We start from the raw sequence: 17,067 nt of genomic DNA, 5'->3' as shown, positions 1-17,067 counted from the left end.
ATGTTTAATGTAAGACTACAATACCCAGCATGCAATGGGACTGACTTGTGTAGAAGTCGGGAGTTACCAGATTTTGGGCTCTGTACCCCAGTCTCCTGTCACCCTTAGGCATTCTTGCATTTTCTGGTGACTTTTCTCAATTTTAGACAATTTTTGGGCAAAAATCTGCTGGCCACTAAAAATGTATAGCATTTGACGTGTTTTACCAATATTTCTATGTATTATGGGGCACCTATACCTCCCAGTGACAGGCACATCTGTCCCACTTTGCTTCATGGAAACATTTGAAAAAGGCATATTTTTATAGATATTAATTTATTTTTATTTTTTTAGACTTTTTTCTCAATGCACATATTGTGCTATTTTTGAGCTACTTTTGAATTGCCTCTTGGCTAGTTTTTGGGCTGGTTTTGTAGCTGACTTTGGCCGGTTTTGAAAATGAGACCTGGCAACCCTGATGCATTACTTTTTATTGCTCATCTTTCTATTCAGGCCTCTACTATTTATATATCAGTCTCTCATGCAAATTAGGGGACGGTTGCTAAGGTAATTTAGACCATAGCAACCAGCTTGCTGAAATTGCAAACCGGAGAGCTTCTGAATTAAAAGCTAAATAACTAAAAAAAAAACACAAATAATTAAAAATGAAAACCTATCATAAATTGTCTCAAAACAGCCCACTCAGTATAACACAAAAGGTTAATTCAAAGGGTGCATTCTTTAAAAAGTTGAATCTTTAAAAAGTTGATTGGGGCTGCATTTTCTTTCATTAGGCAAAACAGATTTTGGGTAAAGTTCACCTTAAAGCCGCCCCATATTTTTATTATAAGAGGCGCCTATTGCCGCACTGCCCAAGCCCATAATAACATTATACATCTCATCTCACTCTGATCACTGCCATAATAACCCTCACACTCCCCTCAAACACCACTTCCGCTTCTTCAGCCCCCTGTAAATAATCACAACAGGGACAAGAACCTTGAGGACACAGCGATTGGCCAAAGTGAATGGCCAATGGAAAAAACGGAGGATAGTCGGGTGCGCGCCTAAGCAAATAAGGGGCGCAGGGAAAGGGATGAGCCAATCAGAGTAAGGGGCGCAGGGAAAGGGATGAGCCAATCAGAGTAAGGGGCGCAGGGAAAGGGATGAGCCAATCAGAGCACAGTGCGCTGTATCTCTGATATTTATTGTCAATAAAGCAGCTTCTATCGAGAAAAAAAAAAAAAAAAAGAACCCCTCCTGCCTTGTCAGGGTAAAAGTGACGGACACGCGCCTAGTGCGCGCTCACTGGAATTCTAGAACGCGCAGGAGGAGGAGCGGAGACCAGTGGGAGATGTGACCGGGGGACCCGGCGTGTGTCCTCCGCCCTGAGGCAGGCGGCATCCCTCCGCTGTTCGGGAGGAGATAGCAGCAGCGAGCATGGCGGACAAGGGCAGGCTGAGCTTCCCGGGGGCACTGAACAGGCCAGTGCCTATGAACCTATTCGCTACCTGGGAAATAGACGGTTCCAGCCCGAGCTGCATCCCCAGGTATTACATAGGGGAGGGTGGGACACTGAGACACTCACTTGCCATGTGTTAACCACACTCTGACACTCAGCCCTTTGGGGGGACTACAAATCCCATCAGCCTCCACAAGACTTGCCATTTAATGATCAGACTTTGCCAAGGGGTTGTCCATAAATCTGCATCAGCCACACACACAGGATACTTTCCTTTAGCTCTCCCTCTTGTACTTGTCTCTCTCTCTTGTACTTGTCTCTCTCTCTTGTACTTGTCTCTCTCTCTTGTACTTGTCTCTCTCTCTTGTACTTGTCTCTCTCTCTTGTACTTGTCTCTCTCTCTTGTACTTGTCTCTCTCTCTTGTACTTGTCTCTCTCTCTTGTACTTGTCTCTCTCTCTTGTACTTGTCTCTCTCTCTTGTACTTGTCTCTCTCTCTTGTACTTGTCTCTCTCTTGTACTTGTCTCTCTCTTGTACTTGTCTCTCTCTCTCTCTCTCTTGTACTTGTCTCTCTCTCTTGTACTTGTCTCTCTCTCTTGTACTTGTCTCTCTCTCCTTGTACTTGTCTCTCTCTCACTTGTACTTGTCTCTCTCACTTGTACTTGTCTCTCTCTCACTTGTACTTGTCTCTCTCTCACTTGTACTTGTCTCTCTCTCACTTGTACTTGTCTCTCTCTCACTTGTACTTGTCTCTCTCTCACTTGTACTTGTCTCTCTCTCACTTGTACTTGTCTCTCTCTCACTTGTACTTGTCTCTCTCTCACTTGTACTTGTCTCTCTCTCACTTGTACTTGTCTCTCTCTCACTTGTACTTGTCTCTCTCTCACTTGTACTTGTCTCTCTCTCACTTGTACTTGTCTCTCTCTCACTTGTACTTGTCTCTCCTCTCACTTGTACTTGTCTCTCTCTCACTTGTACTTGTCTCTCTCTCACTTGTACTTGTCTCTCTCTCACTTGTACTTGTCTCTCTCTCACTTGTACTTGTCTCTCTCTCTCTCTCTCTCTTGTACTTGTCTCTCTCTCTTGTACTTGGCTCTCTCTCTCTCTCTCTCTTGTACTTGTCTCTCTCTTTTACTTGTCTCTCTCTTGTACTGAGTCTTGTACTTGTCTCTCACTCTCTTGTGCTGAGTCTTGTTTGTGTGTCTCTCTCTTGTACTTGTCTCTCTCTCTTGTACTTGTCTCTCTCTCTTGTACTTGTCTCTCTCTCTTGTACTTGTCTCTCTCTCTTGTACTTGTCTCTCTCTCTTGTACTTGTCTCTCTCTCTTGTACTTGTCTCTCTCTTTTACTTGTCTCTCTCTTGTACTGAGTCTTGTACTTGTCTCTCACTCTCTTGTACTGAGTCTTGTTTGTGTCTCTCTCTCTCTCTTGTTCTGAGTCTTGTGTGTCTCTCTCTCTCTTGTTCTGAGTCTTGTGTGTCTCTCTCTCTTGTTCTGAGTCTTGTGTGTCTCTCTCTCTTGTACTGAGTCTTGAGTCTCTCTCTTGTACTGAGTCTTGAGTCTCTCTCTTGTACTGAGTCTTGAGTCTCTCTCTTGTACTGAGTCTTGAGTCTCTCTCTTGTACTGAGTCTTGAGTCTCTCTCTTGTACTGAGTCTTGAGTCTCTCTCTTGTACTGAGTCTTGAGTCTCTCTCTTGTACTGAGTCTTGAGTCTCTCTCTTGTACTGAGTCTTGAGTCTCTCTCTCTCGCACTGAGTCTTGAGTCTCTCTCTCTCGCACTGAGTCTTGAGTCTCTCTCTCTCGCACTGAGTCTTGAGTCTCTCTCTCTCGCACTGAGTCTTGTGTCTCTCTCTCTCGCACTGAGTCTTGTGTCTCTCTCTCTCGCACTGAGTCTTGTGTCTCTCTCTCTCGCACTGAGTCTTGTGTCTCTCTCTCTCGCACTGAGTCTTGTGTCTCTCTCTCTCGCACTGAGTCTTGTGTCTCTCTCTCTCTCGCACTGAGTCTTGTGTCTCTCTCTCTCTCGCACTGAGTCTTGTGTCTCTCTCTCTCTCGCACTGAGTCTTGTGTCTCTCTCTCTCTCGCACTGAGTCTTGTGTCTCTCTCTCTCTCGCACTGAGTCTTGTGTCTCTCTCTCTCTCGCACTGAGTCTTGTGTCTCTCTCTCTCTCGCACTGAGTCTTGTGTCTCTCTCTCTCTCGCACTGAGTCTTGTGTCTCTCTCTCTCTCGCACTGAGTCTTGTGTCTCTCTCTCTCTCGCACTGAGTCTTGTGTCTCTCTCTCTCTCGCACTGAGTCTTGTGTCTCTCTCTCTCTCGCACTGAGTCTTGTGTCTCTCTCTCTCTCGCACTGAGTCTTGTGTCTCTCTCTCTCTCGCACTGAGTCTTGTGTCTCTCTCTCTCTCGCACTGAGTCTTGTGTCTCTCTCTCTCTCGCACTGAGTCTTGTGTCTCTCTCTCTCTCGCACTGAGTCTTGTGTCTCTCTCTCTCTCGCACTGAGTCTTGTGTCTCTCTCTCTCGCACTGAGTCTTGTGTCTCTCTCTCTCTCGCACTGAGTCTTGTGTCTCTCTCTCTCTCGCACTGAGTCTTGTGTCTCTCTCTCTCTCGCACTGAGTCTTGTGTCTCTCTCTCTCTCGCACTGAGTCTTGTGTCTCTCTCTCTCTCGCACTGAGTCTTGTGTCTCTCTCTCTCTCGCACTGAGTCTTGTGTCTCTCTCTCTCTCGCACTGAGTCTTGTGTCTCTCTCTCTCTCGCACTGAGTCTTGTGTCTCTCTCTCTCTCGCACTGAGTCTTGTGTCTCTCTCTCTCTCGCACTGAGTCTTGTGTCTCTCTCTCTCTCGCACTGAGTCTTGTGTCTCTCTCTCTCGCACTGAGTCTTGTGTCTCTCTCTCTCGCACTGAGTCTTGTGTCTCTCTCTCTCGCACTGAGTCTTGTGTCTCTCTCTCTCGCACTGAGTCTTGTGTCTCTCTCTCTCGCACTGAGTCTTGTGTCTCTCTCTCTCGCACTGAGTCTTGTGTCTCTCTCTCTCGCACTGAGTCTTGTGTCTCTCTCTCTCGCACTGAGTCTTGTGTCTCTCTCTCTCGCACTGAGTCTTGTGTCTCTCTCTCTCGCACTGAGTCTTGTGTCTCTCTCTCTCGCACTGAGTCTTGTGTCTCTCTCTCTCTCGCACTGAGTCTTGTGTCTCTCTCTCTCTCGCACTGAGTCTTGTGTCTCTCTCTCTCTCGCACTGAGTCTTGTGTCTCTCTCTCTCTCGCACTGAGTCTTGTGTCTCTCTCTCTCTCGCACTGAGTCTTGTGTCTCTCTCTCTCTCGCACTGAGTCTTGTGTCTCTCTCTCTCGCACTGAGTCTTGTGTCTCTCTCTCTCTCTCTCTCTCTCGCACTGAGTCTTGTGTCTCTCTCTCTCTCTCTCTCTCTCGCACTGAGTCTTGTGTCTCTCTCTCTCTCTCTCTCTCTCGCACTGAGTCTTGTGTCTCTCTCTCTCTCTCTCTCTCTCGCACTGAGTCTTGTGTCTCTCTCTCTCTCTCTCTCTCTCGCACTGAGTCTTGTGTCTCTCTCTTGTACTGAGCCTTGTGTCGCTCTCTCTTGTACTGAGCCTTGTGTCTTCTACTTATTGTCATTGTGTTGCACTGCTGTCCTGTGACATAGGGGGGACACGTTGTCTGTAGGACAGTTAAGCATTTCATTAAGCGCCTCCTGTCAATGGAATGGTTAAACTTGTTAGAATGTGCCTTTGTCAGTGGAAGGGTTAAGGAATACATTGACTGTCTAGCTGTTTACATGCACTATTGGTTCCGACTTCTGAAACAATGTGGCAGAAACAGCTGGTTGAGTAACCTGCAAGAGAACTCACTTCTGCTACGTTGTTTCAAGAGCCAAACACAGAGAATACAAAGGGACAAACGGCTTTCATGTGCAATCACACTGGATCATAACTAATATCATTGGGAATGTTTGATTCGTGTATGTGGAAAAGCTGCTTATATTTGCATTTTCTTTTGTTATAACAAAGAAAAGTTTTTACCTTCAGGTACACTTTAATGAATACCTCAGTGTTGTGTCAGTATACATCAGGGGCATTGGTTAGGGAATACATTGGGGTTTATTATGTCAGTGGAAGGGTTAAGGAATATATTGGGGTTGGATTATGTCAGTGGAAGGGTTAAGGAATATATTGGGGTGCATTATCTCAGTGGAAGGGTTAAGGATTTCATTGGGGCATTATGTCAGTGGTGAAAGTGTTAAGGAAAATATCGGGCTACACTATGTCAGTGCAAGGGTTAAGGAATACATTGGGGTTGGATTATGTCAGTGGAAGGGTTAAGGAATACTTTTGGGTGTATTATGTCAGTGGAAGGGTTAAGGATTACATTGGGGTTAGATTATGTCAGTGGAAGGGTTAAGTAATACATTGGGGTGCATTATCTATTAGGAATACATTGGGGCATTATGTCACTGGAGGGGTTAAGGAAAACTTTTTGGGTGTGAGAATATGTTAGGGTTAAAGGAACAGTAACACCAAAAAATGTAAATGTTTTAAAATAATGAAAATATAATGTAGTGTTGCCCTGCACTGGTAAAATTGATCTGTTTGCTTCAGAAACACTACTATAGTTCATATAAACAAGCTGCTGTGGAGCAATGGCGGAAATTGAAAAAGGCTATATGGCACAGGTTAACTAATGTATAACAGATAACACCATTAGACAGACAGAGCTTATCTGCTATCTGCTGTGTAACTTGAGCTTTTTCTCCTTTGAATGGCTGCCCCCATTGCTACACAGCAGCTTATTTATATAAACTATAGTAGTGTTTCTAAAGCAAATACAGCACTTTTACCAGTGCAGGGCAACACTGCATTATATTTTCATTACTTTAAAACACTTTTATTTTTTGACGTTACTGTTCCTTTAAAGTCAGGTGCTTGCTGGCAGTGGATAGGAATATACACTGGAGCAGAGGAGGGATTAAAGGGAAACAGGGAATTGACATAGATCATGTAGCATTGAAAGGGGAATATTCCCATATGCCCTGAGAAGATCACTCCCAGAATATTCCCCTATCATTCCTGCTTTATGTGATCATGCCGCAGGCTGTGCTGGCAGAAAGCCGTCACACTGTATATTTTAACATCGTTTGGTAAATCTGTGCCACTGGGATGGTCCCATGTCACAGTTTGATTGTGGGATTGGCCAGTTCATTGGGGTTACTGGTGCTGGACAATTCCCAAACTTTTGGGCTGTTTGTAGAGGGAGGCTAGAGTCTAACATTGAATTGGTGGCAAGTACCTGAGTGGGCAGGATTGGGGCAGCGGTTCCTTTATTGGTTTCTTCTTATTGTTGTCAGCTCTGCCCTGGACCTTCTCCAGTTCTCTGTTGTGAGGATGGAGGATTCCTGACGCTCATTTTATAATCTCTGTATTTGGGACAATAACCCTTGACATGAATTAAAAGTAATTAGTGCAGTGTACTTCCCCTTACTCGACTGGCTGTGTTTTCTTTTTCTCAAAAACAGAAATTCTGACATGTTATGGGGGTGCTGTGATAAAATGCACTACGTTTGCCCAGGTGCAGTAACCTATAGCGACCAATCAGACGCAAGCATTTACTGGCCACCTGTTTAAACGCAAACAACTGATTGGTTGCTATAGATTACTACTCCTGGGCAAATGTATTGCCTTTTATTACATATGGGGGTTTCTGCCTTAAACCTATCAGAGCATTCTATCCCAGTGGCTGCACAGATCCTATTTGATCCTCATTGGAAGCAGCAGTCCTGTGCTATTATATGATATTCTATTTTTGTAGCAGAACCCTCTGTTATTGAAAATATATTGTCGCCTTAATGCACATTATTTATCCTATCTTTCCTGTTGCAGAGAGAGAAAAACATGATGTTAAAAGCCCAATTAAAGGGATTCTCCGCCCAAAAACAGTTTTTGCATAATGAAAGAAAATGTATTTCTAGGCAACTCTCCAGTTTGCATTCATTACCCGGCATTTCCACTGGCTTTCAGCCTTATTTGTAAACATAATTCCTATTGACAGCAGCAGCTATATCTGTTCTCTGCATTCCTAGTTCTGACTCTTGAAACAATGTAGGAGAAGTCGGTTCTCTCTCAGGTCCGCGAATCCGCTGGCTTCCGCTGCATCACTCCAGGAGTCAGAAGCAGTCTCTTGCTTTGTCGGGGTTAATTTTAGGAGTAACTTCTCACTTCCTCATCAATGCAGTGTGGTGGGTGCCTATAATGCTGACGGTCTGTTAAAGGAACAGTAACACCAACAAATTAAAGTGTTTTAAAGTAATACAAATATAATGCAGTGTTGCCCTGCGCTGGTAAAACTGATGTGTTTGCTTCAGAAACACTTCTATAGTTCATATAAACAAGCTGCTGTGTAGCAATGGCGGAAATTGAAAAAAGTCTATATGGCACAGGTTAAATAGTGGATAACAGATAACATTATGTTCTACAGAGCTTATCTGCAGTTGAATGGCTGCCCCCATGGATAAACAGCATCTTATTTATATAAACAATAGTAGTGTTTCTGAAGCAAACACAGCAGTTTTACCAGTGCAGGGCAACACTGCATTATATTTTTATTACTTTAAAACACTTTGATTTTTTGACGTTACTGTTCCTTTAACTCTTTTTTTCTAGCGGGACCTGTTGCTTAGCGATGTGTTTGGGTCCCCGCTCCGCAGAAAGCAGCCTGTTTGGTTCACTGGAGCCTTATGATCTGTACACAAAGCTGTGTTTGCTCCGTGCCCTTCTCCGCATCTCTCCCGATTCTCCCCGCTCCGAGGCATCTTCCCTTTATAGAAGCAGAAAGACACTGATATTGGAATAGTCTATCCTTGTCTCACTATGGTGGAATTAATACCTGGCTGCTGTCACTTAGTGATCCATAAAGGCATTGTTGATATCATAGGGACACGCCAGTGATTTTTTCAGTGATTTTATAGGATCTGCCATTCTTGCTGGGGTTTTGCTACCCCTTTCTATGCAATGTGGCTTATTTCCTATTTTTATGCTTATGTGTTATGTCAAAATACTTTTTTGTTTGTAGGGAAGGCACTCAAAATACTTGCAAGGTTCATTTCAGGTACCCTAAAACAGGAAATATAACACATATAGTGTGTACAAAACATGAGGGCTGAGCCTTTGTCACGCACACAAACAAGTCCTTTCACAAGTATAAGAAACCTGTATTGTGCCATCTAAGCAGCACAAGGCAATCCCTGCCTCATCAATATTACTCATTAGGCTTAGGTCCACACCAGGCGATTCGGGGAGATTTAGCTCCCTGATGACTAATCGTCTCTTCTTTGAGGCGACTAATCTTCCCGAACCGCTTCCTCTTCTTCTGCGCCGGCTGTAATGAGTCGCCTGCGTTATGACACACGCGGCGCTACGTTTTCCGAAGTTGCCTCTCAAGCAACTTCGGAAAACGAAGCGCCGTGTGTGTCATAACGCAGGTGACTCTTATTACAGCCGGTGCAGGAGAAGAGGAAGCGCTTTGGGGAGATTAGTCGCCTCAAAGAAGAGGCGATTAGTTATCAGGGAGCTAAATCTCCCCGAATCGCCTGGTGTGGACTAAGCCTTAGGGTTAGTTCACACGAGGAGATTCGGGGAGATTTTGTCGCCTGGCGACTAATCGCCTCCTCTTCTGAGGAACTGCCTCAGCGTGTTTTCCCATAGGCGATAATGAAAGGTCGCCTGCGCTACAGCACACGCGGTGATGCGTTTTCCGAAGTCACCTAAAGTTTTCTCCTTGAGGCAACTTCGGGTGACTATGGAAAACGCATGTGAACTAACCCTTAAAGGTTCACCTTGAAGTTCACTTTTTTTTTGCCAATTCTAAGCAACTTTTTCCAGCTTTCAAATGGGGTCACTGACCCCATCTAAAAAACAATTGCTCTGTGAGGCTACAAGTGTATTGTTATTGCAACGTTGTAATACCTGTACTCCTATTTTCTTTTTTTTTTTTATTTATGTAACTTTTATTTTATTATAGGGTCGGCAATGACAATTTGACATTCAAACATTTAAAATGTTCAGAGTATCTACATTATTATGGGTAGCCTTAAATCACATAAATGTTAACTGTCCGGTTAAATGCAGGATAATAACATGTAATAAAGTACCAAGAGATACAGCTTATGTAACCCGTTTTTTCCCCCCCAAGGTTAAGAAGAGTAATTTTCAGATCCTCCCCTAATTAAAGTCCAGTCTCTTATTCAAACCAATGCATGGTTGCTAAGGTCATTTGGATCCTAGCAACCAGATTGCTGAAATTGCAGACCAGAGAGATATTGGCTCAATAAACTAAATAAATCAAATACCAAAAGTTAATTTAAAGATGAACAACCAAAAAAAAGTAGCTGGTCACATGATTGGCTAAGCTCAATTTTGCCCAAATCAAGCAGATGTTCTTGTTCAATGACCTCACAAAGCAAGTAGATTTCATGGCAATATGGTCAATCTATTAAAAGGTAGAAATTGAATACAGAGATCTGGCTGCTGTGCCCCTATATCTGTCTCTCTATAGTCACATGACCCTTATGCAAGAGGCTTTGGCTGGCTGAGGATGCTGGGACAATAGTTCACAGCACTGCAATGCTGTCAGTCTGATTATTCCTACTGTCTGATCAACTAAAAGATATTCCTATGAGCTCCGTCTGGCTTGTGCAGCTGTTTTTTCGAGGTCCTTCTAGAAGATAAGCATTTTCCTTGCCTCCTCATTCCCTTTCAAGCAATTACATTTTGCAATCCATCAACACTGGATCGGGCTGAGCTGATTTAAAACATGAATTATGGCTTTTTATTGCTGAGCCCTTTTGACGGGATCAAAGACCTCACCCTAAATCCTATAATCTCTGGGATAGCTACGTCCTTAAAGGGGACATGTTTTCCTGGAGCAGGATTCATGTTGTTTGCTATGGCCAAAGCTTTAGAGAAGGTAAAGAACAGGCTGCTCAATACAATGTTCAGTGAATGTTTGTGCGCATTGTAGTTTTCTCTGGATCCTGGTTTCTATTGTGCAGTGTCGTTTTTTTGTGCTACTGAAAAGCATAGTGAGCCATATAGAGGTATGTGAAATAAGTGTATCTCTCTCCCCATATAGATTGTTCCCATAATACATCTGTGACCCCGCACAATGTAGTGGATCAGAAATGCTTTGCTTTGGGGAAATTGGAGCCTTTCCAAGCCCACAAACAGGAAGCCGAGGAATTTGAGTGGATTTAGTTGCAGTTGTGGATCCTCCGCTAGGGAAATGGCTCAGCAGAATGTGCCCTCTGCCTGGAAAATAACAAACAAAGGCATTTTCGGTTTATGGGGATGGAAATCCTGCTTATTTCACCTTTTATTTTATTTTTTACTTTCAAGCCTAGCCTTGATGCTAAAAATGTGCATTTGTGTGTAATGCAATAAGCAGGTCATCTTCTAGGAAATGTTCTGTGCCTGCTGTATTCCGCTGCAGTCCTCATCATCATGCTGAACATTTACAGTAAGCTTCTTGATCTAATGATAGGAACGCACAAGCTGAATTATATATTAGGGGGATATTAGTCACTTTGTGTGTTTGGTTTGTAACTCCTGAAGACGGCTATTGGGCTGAAATATTCCTTTTTTTTCACAAATCACGTCCTGTGAGTGCGGTCCTTTTTTTTATATATATATATATATATATATATATATATATATATATATATATATATATATATATATATATATATATATATTTCTCAAAATGGACCAGCACACCGTTTATCTTCAATCAAAAATAGTGTTTATTCTTCATACACTGTGCATCCAACGTTTCGGCCTGCATTCAGGCCTTTATCAATCCTTGATAAAGGCCTGAATGCAGGCCGAAACGTTGGATGCACAGTGTATGAAGAATAAACACTATTTTTGATTGAAGATAAACGGTGTGCTGGTCCATTTTGAAAAATATACAATACATATTGACTAAGCACCCGGCTTGAGACTTGGAGATTGGAGTGCAAGTGTTCATATTGGGGTATATATATATATATATGTATATATATATATATATATATTTATATAGGCACTAAGTAACGATTATGAAAATGCAAGTATTAAAGGAGTTGTTCACCTTCCAAATACTTTTTTCAGATTGTTCCCCAGAAATAAAGACTTATTTGATTACTTTCAATTGTTTATTTTTTACCATTTTTTCAAATCTAAGTTTAAAGTTTAGTGTCCCTGTCTCTGGTGTTTGAGTCTGGCAGCTCAGTAATTCAGGTGCAGACTCTAAACTATTACAATTTTGCAACATTTAATTGATACATTTCTCAGCAGCATTAGTAACTATTGTATCAATTGCCTGTAATGAACTTCAGGTATTCTGCTCAGCAGGCCCCAAGATAAAAAATGTATCCACTAAAATATAAATGTATACATTTAGAACAGTTTACAGGGTCGGCGACCCCCCTCCCCTTCCCAGAGCTGCTTTAGAAGGTGAAACATGACACTTTACATTTGAGAAATGGTCACACATAGAAAATAGAGAGTAATTGAAAAAAGTCATTATTTCTGGTGAACTATCTGAAAACAACTAGGTGTTTGAAGGTGAACAAGCCCCTTTAATATTTATTATATTTTCATAATATATTTTTAAAGGGCAGCTTAGACGCACATTCTGTTGGGCTGCTGTATGAGCCATGAGGTATACAAGCTGTATAGCAAGCTGTGTACTCTATGTGCTCAGAGCTAGTGTTCAGTGGCATCTACGTGTGGGAACCTTGGGGTTTGTAAATGAGAACATACATTTTTGGCCAATAAGCTGATGCTAAAGTTCAAATACAGGTATGGGACCTGTTATCCACAATGCTCAGGACCTGGGGTACTCCTGGTAATGGATCTTTCCTTAATTTGGAGCTTCACACCTTAAGTCTGCTAAGAAATTATTTAAACATTAAATAAACCCAATAGGCTGGTTTTGCTTCCAATAAGGATTAATTATATCTTAGTTGGGATAAAGTACAATGTTCTGTTTTGTTATTAAAGAGAAAAAAATAATTTTCCAAATTTTGGATTATATTGATAAAATGGAGTCTATGGATGATGACCTTCCCATAATTCAGAGCTTCCTGGATAGCGTGTTTCCGATAACTGATCCTATACCTGCAGGATTTTTTTTTTTTTTAAACAATGAACTGGATGGGTCCCTGCTTGCAAGAGCTTACACTCTAAGTTGCTTTGGAGCTGAACAGTGGATTTGGCAAGAGCCAGTGCTGTGTGTAAGCAGCTGATTAATGGGCTGCTCAGTTGATAACCCGGGCTGGTAAGAGGATGTTGTTCCGACACCCGTGTGTGTAAATGATAGCAGTCTGGGCAGGTTGGCACAGTTCAGTTGATTTGCTGGCGGAGGCAGAAAGGAAAGGCTTTACCAACCTGCCTTTATTGCCCTGTAAAACCCTGAATCTGATCCCACCTTTGCAGGGATAATTTCACTTTACAGAACTTGCTTCTTTCACTATACAAGTGCCATGTGCAGCGCCCCTGCAGCCCAGTTACTAACTTTTCTGTGTTTCTCTAAAATAGAAACAGTGTGTTATTTTGGTTGCAGCTTCTCTTTTTTTAACGCACCTAGACAAGGGCTGCCACATTGTTTCTTCAAGGCTGCCGGCACATCGTGCCTCGTTGAAAGACGTGCAAATCCCACGCGTTGTAGTTGTCCTGCTGTAATAGAAAAGATACTTGTTTGAGGATTCTCTACTTTGACCCTTTTGTGTGAAAGAGGATGAATAAGTACTAAAGTGCATGTGTATTTTGTCCAAACAACGTGTCTCGCTTTATAATTGTCATTCTCGCTATCTTTCTCACAGGGAACGAGTCGCTTTCTGTCGCGGTTTCTTTTGTTTTCGGGATGCACCGAATCCAGGATCCATCGGTATTCAGCCAAATCTTTCACAAAGGATTCGGGGGTTCGGCCGAATCCAAAATAGTGGATTCGGTGCATCCCTATTTTGTTTACACTGCTGCAGCTGTGAACATCCACTTTAAGAGTCAGGGCACACAGGCAGATTCGGGGAGATTAGTCGATTGGTGACAAATCTCCTCTTCGGGGCGACTAATCTCCCAGAACTGCCTCCCCTGCCTTCCCATCGGCTAAAATGTAAATTGCCGGAGGGGTGGCACTTGGAGCAATTTGTTTTCTGACGTTGCCTCACGAGGAAACTTCGGGCGACCTTTGGAATGAGATGAGTGCCATCTTGTCAGAGATTTACATTTTAGCTGGTGGGAAGGCAGGGGAGGCAGTTCTGGGAGATTAGTCGCCCGAAGAAGAGGAGATTTGTCGCTGGGCGACTAATTTCCCTGAATCTGCCTGTGTGTCCTGACCCTAAAGGGGTAATTCACCTTCAAATTAACTTTTAATATGATGTAGAGAGTGATCTTCCAAGGCAATTTGCAATTAGTTTTCATTTCTTACTTTTTGTGGTTATTTAGCTTTTTGTCCAGCAGTTTTCCAGTTTGCAATTTTGGCAGCTCTCTGGTTGCTAGGGTCCAATTTACCCTAGCAACCAGATAGTGGTTTGAACAGAAGACTGGAAGTTGAATAGGAGAGGCCTGAATAGAGCAACAAGGAATAAAAAGTTACAATAATGATAAAATTGTAGCCTCGTAGAGCAATGTTTTTTTTGACCCCCCATTTGAAAGCTAGAAAGAGGCAGAAGAACAAAACAAGTTATTTCAGCACTATAAAAAATGAAGACCAATTGAAACTTTGTTTAGAATAGGTAATTTTACAATATACCCAAAGTAATCCATGATCAGCAGTGCTTTTCCCTTTGCGCTCCTGTCATTTTATAAATGAATGATCAGCTGAAGGAGTTAACGTCCTGCCTCCTTCTCTCCGTGTGACTTCATCTGTGTTTGCACAGCACGTGATCAGTGGCCATTAGAGCTCAATTCCATCTTCATATTTTCAATTACGGCAATTATCTGAGAGTGGTGCCCTGTATCTATGGAGTGCGTGACTCTGCTGACCCAGAGCATTCTGTGAGATTGGTTTCAGAGCTTTAGAACAAAGGCACGGCTTCATGGCACCCCATTCTGTTCAAAGTGCTTTTAATATTGATGCAACTAAATTCAGAAGCAGTCGTTTCGCCACAATATCTCAATTCTTAGCATTCGCTTGTACTGCCTTGAGTTTATATTCTAGGGATTTTTTTTTTTGTTAGATAAATATTAACAAGCCATTTGCTTTAAAAGCTCTTGAGACACTGGGCGGGCGCCCAAGCTGTGACTATATCCATAAGTAACCAACACAGCCACTGGACCGTATTTATCTCAATTAAACTGATATATAGTGTATGTGTGTATGTACGTATGTATGTATGTGTGTGTATATATATATATATATATATATATATATATATATATATATATATATATATATATATATATATATATATATATATATATATATATATATGTGTGTGTGTGTGTATATATATATATATATATATATATATATATATATATATATATATATATACTGTGCTAAGCAACCGCACTCTGTACACCGGACTTCTTGTTATTGTTTGCGGGTGCAGGGTCAATTGTTTTCATATGCAGAAGTAGTATACAGACCCGCACACCAATATTTCTTTCCAAAATGTTTATTTAGTGCATTAATCCTAGGATTAATGCACTAAATAAACATTTTGGAAAGAAATATTGGTGTGCGGGTCTGTATACTACTTCTGTATATATATATATATATGTGTGTGTGTATATATATATATATATATATATATATATATATATATATATATATATATATATATATATATATATATATATATATATATATATATATATATATATATATATATATATATATATATATATATGTATAGTATGTATATAGATTTTCTAACAATGTATGGTAAGCAAAGATACAATTGTAACTATTTAAGATAAGCAGGTCTCTTGGGAGAACGGAGGGTTCACAAAGGGTTGCCTCCTCACCCCTTTTAAAAATCATTTAGATGCATGCTGCAGATTGAACTGATATATGTGCAGCCATGTATCATGCATCTAAATTAAGGTGGCAACCCTAGACTCGCCTTCATTGGCAAAACTGTTATAACAAATAAAACATTGCCCTAAAACTCCCAGAAATATGTTCAAACTTTCATTAACTTGCCAAATTTTGTAAAATGGACATGGTATTTAGGGGGTGTGATCCCTATACTATATGGGCATCATTTCTGAGGGTCCTGGATAAACCTGCTTGTTATCATCTGCTGCTCTTCCACCTGTGCTGGCCATGTGCTGTAAGGAAGTAGCTATTAATGCATCTCTCTCTCTAAATTTAGTGGCAATTGCATCCACAGCTGCCTGAAGACCAAGACTTCTTTGGCAACATTACTTTAGATCAGTTATTTCCAAGTGGCTCGTGAGTAACATGTTACTCACCAACCCCATGGCTGTTCCCAGTGGCCTCAAAGCAGATACTTGTTTTTTTAATTGGAGCCATAAAAACCAGATGTACTGTCAAACAGAGCCTCCTGTAGGCTGCCAGTCCACATAGGGGCTACCAAATAGGCAATCTCATTACTTACATACACCCTAGGAACGTTTTGCATGCTTGGGTTGCTCCCAAACTCTTTTTTTACATTTCATTGTGGCTCATTCGTAAAAAAAAAAAAAAGGTTTGGGTCCCCTGCTGTAGATGGTCAATGCTGTAGTGATCTTGACTAATGGTAAGACCCATGGCGCATCTGGTCATGGTGGTCTCATTTGTTTATTTGGATGAAAGAGAATGCAACTGAAGGAAAAGTAAATATCTGGGTAGCAGACATTTATTCAGATTTATATCTATTGCCATGCATTTGTATCTTCATTAAAAAAAAATGGGTGAAGGTCTCCAGACCATCTATATTTCTGAAGCCTGTGAGATCTCACTGCTTAGCTTGCACTCCCTTAGACTCCGGGCTTAGGGAATGTTTATATAAGTATATGCAAGTTCAGTGGAACGAGTTCTTTAATAAATGTATAATAAATGTAGGTTAGTGAGTCACACGGATAAAATTCTGGAGCAGACTTGTCTGATTGTTCTGTTTCAGTGGCCAATTAAACACAGGCCTTGAAGGAGCTTGTAAAGAAGCAGGAACTGCTCCAACGGGAGGCAAAGGTACCACAAATGTAGCTTTTTAATAGTGCGGAAGAATTCTATATATTTGGAAGACTTAATAGCATATTTTGTCTCTAAAAAACCCAAGTGTACATAATTTATCCCTTTTTCCCCTCATGTATCAAAGAAAAAATGGTGCATGGTCTAACCCATCCTTGTTGCCCGTAGACTAAATGATTTGAATTGTAGGTGTCTAATAGTATTGATAGTAGTCAGTGTGGTGCTCGCATGCTGTAGCATACCTGCCAAGTGCATTATGTGTAGAGCCATTCAGGAATGATCTGATCCATATGATCAGTGGTTCAGCACTAATGAGCAAATGTGAGAAGACACTGGAGCAGATACAATGGCAGATATCAAACCCACGAACCGCTGCGGAGCGCAGATCAAGAACACCAGGAATCCAGCACAGTTAACATCAGCGTTCGGCTTTATTCACGAATGGGAAGGATAAAAGCTGGGCCCTT

General features: G+C 41.7%; 1 protein-coding gene across 1 annotated transcript in view; it reads left to right on the top strand.

Annotated features, from left to right (window-relative positions):
• Nucleotides 1–1,297: 1,297 nt before the first annotated feature.
• Nucleotides 1,298–17,067, top strand: part of pacs2.L (phosphofurin acidic cluster sorting protein 2 L homeolog) — a gene marked incomplete at its 5' end in the record, with an annotated part of 102,219 nt that continues 86,449 nt past the window's right edge. The window contains 1 exon segment of the mRNA NM_001130942.1: nt 1,298–1,529. Coding sequence (NP_001124414.1) covers nt 1,420–1,529 — 110 coding nt within the window.

Source organism: Xenopus laevis, chromosome 8L, assembly GCF_017654675.1.
Source record: "Xenopus laevis strain J_2021 chromosome 8L, Xenopus_laevis_v10.1, whole genome shotgun sequence".
Lineage (NCBI taxonomy): Eukaryota > Metazoa > Chordata > Amphibia > Anura > Pipidae > Xenopus > Xenopus laevis.
This window is presented reverse-complemented; position numbering and strand designations above follow the sequence as displayed.